The sequence below is a fragment of the Nematostella vectensis genome, chromosome 15, assembly GCF_932526225.1.
Source record: "Nematostella vectensis chromosome 15, jaNemVect1.1, whole genome shotgun sequence".
NCBI classification, from domain to species: domain Eukaryota; kingdom Metazoa; phylum Cnidaria; class Anthozoa; order Actiniaria; family Edwardsiidae; genus Nematostella; species Nematostella vectensis.
Genome location: NC_064048.1, coordinates 6671745 through 6679534, shown reverse-complemented (window position 1 = coordinate 6679534; position 7790 = coordinate 6671745). Strand labels below are relative to the sequence as shown.

General features: G+C 41.3%; 1 protein-coding gene across 1 annotated transcript in view; it reads right to left on the bottom strand.

Annotated features, from left to right (window-relative positions):
- Positions 1-7246, bottom strand: part of LOC116614120 (sodium- and chloride-dependent GABA transporter 1) — a 16839-nt gene extending 9593 nt beyond the window's left edge. The window contains 7 exon segments of the mRNA XM_048723130.1: positions 236-298; positions 300-371; positions 1274-1406; positions 1627-1725; positions 2537-2687; positions 4388-4522; positions 6854-7246. Coding sequence (XP_048579087.1) covers positions 236-298; positions 300-371; positions 1274-1406; positions 1627-1725; positions 2537-2687; positions 4388-4522; positions 6854-7142 — 942 coding nt within the window. The 5' untranslated portion in view covers positions 7143-7246.
- Between the last annotated feature and the right edge of the window lie 544 nt (positions 7247-7790).

Below are 7790 nucleotides of genomic sequence, written 5' to 3'. Positions count from 1 at the left end.
GGAGTTTGTCCCCCCCCCCCCCCCCCCCCCAACCATCAAGTGAAGTCTTTCTTACCTCGGGGGTTCAGGGGTTTGTCCCCCCCCCAACCATCAAGTGAAGTCTTTCTTACCTCGGGGTTCAGGAGTTTGTCCCCCCCCCCAACCATCAAGTGAAGTCTTTCTTACCTCGGGGTTCAGGAGTTTGTCCCCCCCCCCCCCCCCCCCCCCCCCAACCATCAAGTGAAGTCTTTCTTACCTCGGGGTTCAGGAGTTTGTCCCATTCCGGGTTGACATAGAAGAGGATACCGTCCACTGCCCCCCTCCAACGATACGCCACGCCCAAACAGGATCACCAGGATGACGTAAGGAAAGGTAGCAGTGACATACACGACCTGATTACAAACAAACAAATTAATTGCTGTATCAGCTGCAGTGCATAGTCTAGAAGCAGTCGGTGACAAGAATTTGAACCCCGTGAATAGAACATATTAGGGATCTAGATTTACGGCGGCGGAATAGACGATTTCAGCGCGCACGATAACCCTTTTTTTAACGTGTTCGCCGTTTGTCGTCTCCCCATCATCAAAAATATTTAAGGTCTTTATTGTGATGGCCAGATGGTTGATTTTCGCCAAATTTAGGGCAAGGAATCGTAGTGGGGTGAGAGCTTTTTATTTATATAGAATGCATCGGTTGTGTGTCAGTTGTTATAGAATGTAATTCATAACAAAAATTTATTTTTTACTTCACTCCTTTAATGGCAAGTAGGGGTATGCATATTGCTTTGTCTTAAGTTATAGGGTGCGTTAAAATATCACATTTACGCAATCTGCTGTATCGTATAAGTTGGAGGGTAAATTGCATACCTGTCAACCTCTCCCGCATTAGGCGGGAAGTCTCAAGATTTTGGACCCCCTTCCTCCCCGCTCTCTCCCTCGCGGTTGAGCACCAAATCTCCCTCTTTTTTACCAATTTTTATCGCTTTCGAAAAAATTATTATATATATTAAATCGTCATTTTGCCTAATTTCAATTGAAATATTGTGAACAATAATTCCCTTGCGTAGCGCAATTTATATTCTAACACCCTCGTGAGATCTACGAGTGGATTTGTTCGTGAGAGATTTCTATACGGCAAACGCCTGCAAGGTTAAACCCACCCCCCCCCCCCCAAAAAAAAAAAAATAAATAAAATAAATAAATAAATAAACCCCACCCAGGTTGACAGGTATGAAATTGTCACCTTTGCGTTCAATGCTTGCCGTGTCGTATCAGGTGCGTATTGTGTGCCTTACCTTTCCCGACGACTTAACCCCCTTAACAAGACAGAAGTAGACGAGGAGCCAGGAAAGGATGAGACATAGCAGAATGGGCCACTGAATGCTTCCAAGCTTGTCCATCCCACTGCTGATGTTCAGGATAGCTTTGCTGTGATAGACACAAATCGATCAAACAGTTATCGTGTTGTTTCCGGAACTCTGTTCTATCTCAACTTCATGTGGTACTTTTGTTTCAGAGTCTGTTTATTACGTTGGCTTTGGACAAAATGGCGCTGACAGAGACTAGACGCCATATTGAAAATTACACAGAAGACCCTGGGCAAGAGGTTGCGTGTATGGGTACTTATTTAGCGCGCATGCGCACTTACTTGAAGAATTCTTCGGGTGGTGACGTAAACTTTGGAGTACAGTTAGCTGCAAGTCCGAGCTCTGTGCAGTTGAACGAGAAGTTCCCAAAGCGCTTTTCACTAAAAATATATTAACCCTGAATTAAATTTTAAGCTGAATAATTATTCTACTCAGAAGTCCTAAGGAGGAAGAAGTTTCATTTATTTTTGGGCTTGTCAATCAACCTCATATTTGTTAATGTTATTATTACCAATTTGTAGTTTTCGCAAGAGTTTTCGGTATTGAAATATCTCGGGAAATAAATTGTCTATAGGGGTGTTCAAAAGAAACACCCCTATGACACTTGATTAAAAGTAATATATAACAATAAACATTTAAAATCAAGATTTTAAGTATTTTTAATAATATGAAAATGGATTATAATATATTGTACAACAAACACCTCCATCTGTCAAACTTATCATAAACAACAGTTATCAGTAGACTGGTGAACAGCAACTTTAGATTAGTCCTTTTGGCTATTTATAGGCATATTGTTTTGTATAAAACACCATATTTTGCTGGCAGTCAATCATCCACTCGATTACTTTCATAAATTTACTACGGTCTACATGCAAGGAAACCTTAAATTAACCATCCAAGATAAAAAGTATGAAACTTATTTAATGATCTTTGATTCAAAAGTACTTCTATCAGTAACGTGCTTGGATTGGTCAATGGAAATAGAATGTGTGCAGTGACGTAGCAGGGGGCGGAGCATTGGGTCACGTGCCCTCTCCCAATATTTAAATATATATGTGGCTGTGCCCCCACAAGTCTGTACTCTGTACTGCCCCCTCCCCCCCCTCCCCCCCCCCCCCCCATTCCTCCATCCCCCCAATATCTCGAGGCCTGCTACGACTCGGGTGTAACTCGATAGTTATAACGTACCGACAAAAGGGTGAGTTCCAGTCGTTGTCACATGTCTTCCAAGGGACTTGCGCACGGAACGAGTTGTATAGGAAGAGTATCGCCCATGCTATGATGATGTTATAGTAGATACTCACGAGAAACGAGATCATGATCATCGCGAAGCCTACGCCTGAAAACAAAACAGGATGTCGATTAAACACTATTTTTTATTGGGTAAAAGCCAACACCAGAAAACGAACCAGAATGCTAATCAAACACTTTTTTTCATTGGGTAAAAGCCAAGACATCGAAACAAAACAGGAGGTCAATCAAAACACTTTTTGTAATTTGGTTAAAGTCAAGACCTCGAAACAAAATAGATTGTCAATCATACACTCAATTGTTATTGGGTAAAAGCCAACGCGCCTCGAAACAGAACAGAAAGCCGATCAAACACTTAATTGGGATTAGGGGTAGCGATTGGTACCTCGAAATTTCGAAAGTCTCGCAAAAAGTGTCGCAAAGTCTCGGAATTTGATTTTAAGGGGTCACAGAGCCTCGGTTTTTTTTTCAATCATCACGGTCTCGGAGTCTCGGATTTTGTTAAACGCGATCTGTTTTATGTTGTTACCATGCTACGGGTTTCCCCTTCTTTTTGAGTCTCGAGTCCTGAGCCTTTAGTCCTTGAGCCTTTGAGTCCTGAAACTTTAACTACTGTAGCAAGATTTTTATTTAATGGTGTTTATGACATACCCCGAGCAAGTTATACGAGAACAAGCTGGAAAAAGCTCTTTCTGGAATTTGATAAAAGGGCTCGGGCTCGGATTCTGAAACGCGGGTCTGGGCGCCTCGGCAAGTCTCGGATTTACCGAGACAGGATGTCGATCAGCTACTATTTATATGTTTAGTGATTAAGGCAAAAGAGGCTAGAATAGGCGCATTCATAGCTGGAATGGCCTTTTCGGGAACCCCTGCGTTCAGAGATGATATTAATACAGTTGCTCACATTCGATAACGGTATATTAGCGGACTTTAGCCATCAACACTTTAAGACCAATAGTAATGCCTAGTGCACACTAGCGACATAACAACATAACGAAATGGGCGTACGCACTGTTTAGCCCGACATAACGACATGGACATAATGACATAACAAAAAAAACATGTTTTTTCTCTTATGTCGTTATGTCCATGTCGTTATGTCGAAGATAAGAGTGCGCCCATGTCGTTATGTCGATATCGGGGTCGATATCGATGTCATAACGAGGTTTAATTGACTTATCCACTCGCATAAATTATAGCAGGTTGAAATGGGTATTCTGTGGCTTGTTATTCAGACGGAGTGTCTGCGTAATAATGGCGGCCTTTGAATGTTGCGTTCAAGCAGATACTTGCAGGAACTTCATATTCTGGAGCCTGTTTAAGATCTACCCAATCCACTACACCCCTCCCCCCTTTTTCCTGTTTTCGGGGGGTATGGGTTATGAGATAGTGAATTTAAGCAACGACGACGGCAACGCGAAGCGACGGCAGAAAACAATTGAAATTCAAAGAGTCAGTCAATCCAAATGGATTCTGTCTGAACGTGAAAACTCCAAGTTTCATGGTCTAGCGAGGACGGGAACGTGTGCGCTTAAAACTATACCATCCGTGCTTGCTATGTTAGAAATATTTTTGGGGTACTACAAAAATAACTGAAATTTATCAAAACTAGTTTTGAATTGTGCGCAAAGCATGAAAGCTTTTTTGGGGGTTACGTTCTTTTTGCCGCCGCCGCCGTAGTTGCTTTAAATTCCCAGGAACGTGCGGAAAACTTCAGTTTTTATTTTTATTTTTATTTATGTATTTTTTTGGGGGAGGGGGGGGGGGCGGCTGGTGAAGGTCTCTTACCTCGCGACATAGGACACATAGCGGTCCAAACTCCGATGGGCCCCAAGCTCAAGTACTGGCCAAGAGCAAGCTCCATAAAGAACAATGGCACGCCATTGAACGCCAACATCAGGATATAGGGCAAAAGAAATGAGGCTGCAAATGGATGAAGAGACTTTGATTAGCAAGAAAATCTGGTGCTTAATATAATAAATAGCAAATAATAAATAACCCCTAGCCGCATTATAAAGATGCTGAAAAACGTTTCAAGCGTTTAAGGTAAAATCACCTGATTTTAACTGTAGGTCAGGCATCTCAATTGAAACCCTCTATAAAGGGTTGATTATGTGGAAGCGTTGTTGGAAAGGCTTCAGACCCAGACAAACAGACAAGCTTATTTATTTCTAATTATAGCAAAATGATCCAACATATTTCACATGATACACGCCGAAACAATTTTTATTATTCCTTTGCGCTGGCGGATAGTACAAACACAGGCCTTAGATAAGTAAACAAAGTAGGAGTCTATTCTAAACAAAAATAAGAAAATAACGCCGTAGAGCCAACTCCAAAATGCAAATTTACTCTTACAAAGTAAACAGTTTTAATCTTATGAAAATTCACGTCGTTAATGACAACTTAATGTTTTTAAAACAAGAAGCAACCTGTTACCTGTTAACAGGTTTACTTATAGATATTATATCTTTACTGATATCGGGTCAGCGACAGAGAGATACTAGTAAATGTGGATATGTAGCAAACTTTTCGTTTGTTTGCCTCGGAGTTTGAAATTGATTGATATATTCAAGCTGATTTTTGTAGAGTCCTTCGGCGGGAAAATGTGCAGAATTTACATTCTTCTGAAAAGAATAAACATTCGAGACCAATCTGGTAAACTGAATACCGTCACACTCGCAGATCAAAGGAACTGATACACGTACTTAGCGCTAGAATGCATATCAAAAGATCTAGATGACTTTTAAAGCGAACGGTCTTCCGACCACGCACAGCTATAAAAGCTATCGATTACGCCCTTTTTCTATTTGAGGCTAGGCCGTTCTTATTCTCGGGACATTTTAAGGCTGAATAATTATGTTTTTAACGATGTTCTTAAACTTTAGTGTATATACAAGAATATAATACCAATGAATTTTTAGGGAGAGAATTACACTAGATCAATAGCAATAATAAGGTAATAATAATGAGCACAATTCGATTTTGTAATTTAGAATGCCTTAGAACTGTTCTTTTCTTCGGAGAGTTTCGACCTATCGAGGTTTCAGGCTATCAGACCATATCAGAGTTACCTTCTGTTCCTAGACGAAATAATAACATGCTCTAAGGCATGACCCATGGGGAACAAAGCCCCACGGTGCTGAAATACCACTCAAATAATCTCCGAAAAAGGCATTCATATCAAAAGATAATAACAATAACGAAATATACGTAGTCTATCCAAGCGTCTACAAGGATCTATTGAGAGCGCCGGTGGAAAAGAAACACTAAATTACAAACAGTAGTGTTTCTATATGTATCAGCAGAAAGGCTTCTCATCTACTCAGATTTCGCCGGCATTGCCTAGGGCCTAACCAAACCACCCGGACTGAAGCAAATATTTGGTTTTCCCCCCGAGAAGCATCCGGAGTCATTTGACTCACAGCTAGCGTTAGACGCGAATTAAAGGCAGCCTTAAATGTTGGACCAAAGGTCACCACAACTAGAAATTTTATTGAGCTGATATATGTCTGGTGACGTGCCTTCCCACCAAGAAAGCTATGCAGAGGCACGAAATAAGAGAAAATACTTTCGTCCACAGAATAAATATTTCTGTTGAACGAAACTGATAATTTTCTAGGAATCAATCATTCAAAGTGGGAGTGTTATGGAACGTACCACATGTGACCATATATATTTGATATATTTCCGCTGTGGAGAAAAAACGTGTTCCCAAAGTGCTACCGTAGAAGGCTCAAAATCTTGGAGGGTTTCGTTTAGTGGGGATTTCAGCGGTCCTTGCTCTGCGCGCAAAACTGCCCAAACCGGTTTAAGACCATGATAGACCGATGGCTTTGGTCTAAGCGATCGAATAGGTCTAAGCGCGCGCCGGCAAAAAAACGGATGGGTAATTTGATACGCATCTGAATTCATAGCAAGCATTTCAGCCAGATTTACTCTGGTTTAAGAAAGAGGTTTCAATCTCGACTCAATATAATTCAATTTATTCAGTCAATAGCGTCAACAGGGGTGGCAAAATTACGTGAGTTACTGAATGAATTTTGCGTATAACAAACAAACCATATGATAGGCACATTGCTAAAGTAATAGTAAATGAAAATCATTTCGGCTAAATAATAAAATTAGCGCAGCCTTCATCCTTCCCATCAGATTTAGCGAGCATCTTTAGACAGACGTCGTTTTATGTCTGAGAACAAGGCGGGTTTTGTAACCGGAAAAAAACTAGAAATTCCCGAATGAACCCATTCTTACCTCCACCATTTGAGTAACAGAGATAGGGAAATCTCCAGACATTGCCCAGACCCACGGCATAGCCAACACACGAGAGAAGAAAGTCCATTTTGCTCCCCCATTTTTCTCTTTCATCCACTACTACAACTTCGGGACAATCATCGCTTAGTTTCTTCGAATCCGAGCCGGCAGAGGACCGGCTCTCAGTATCCACGTTGCACATTTCGATTGAATCGAAAAGGGGTGTTGTACTGGGGGTCACTTTAAGTAAAAGTACAGGCTGGACACCCTGTTCTGCTTTTTCAGCCATTTTTAGTAAGGTTTATTCCAAAAATATTGATGTTGTCTGGTTTGTCGAAGTATTGGATCTAATCTATGCGGCGTTCTTGTCGCTAATTTATTGAAACCCATCTATGTAGGCTCGAAACGTAAAGTGATTTTACTGGGATATTTGACAACTCTGATTGGCTGTGACCTCAGACGGTGGCGTGTGATTGGCTGATTTTGACGTCATCGCGTGAGTACGGAACTGGCGTATGAAAACTGACATTGCGAACATGTCACTCAGTGAGTGTGTCATTACTGAAACGTGTTTGCAATGTGAACCTATTTCCCGCGGTCACACTTTCACATCACGCAATCTCTTCACAGCGACACAAACAAATGCTAATCACTTGATGTCATGATCTTTATATGTGTAAGGCGGCTCGTTGGAGTAGCGTTAAGGGGTAGCGATGGGTAAATCGAAGACTTGCCGAGGAGCCGAGACCCGCGAAATTTTCGGAATCTGACCCCGAGATTTTTCCGGCCTCTTAAAAACAATCGACCCAAGCTTTTTTTCTCGAGCTTGTTTTCGGATAACTTACTCGAGGTATGTCATAAATCATTTGAAAAATAAGTAGAGTTACAATGCAATCTTGTTTCAGTAGCTATAGTTGCCGTTAAAAATAACGAGGCT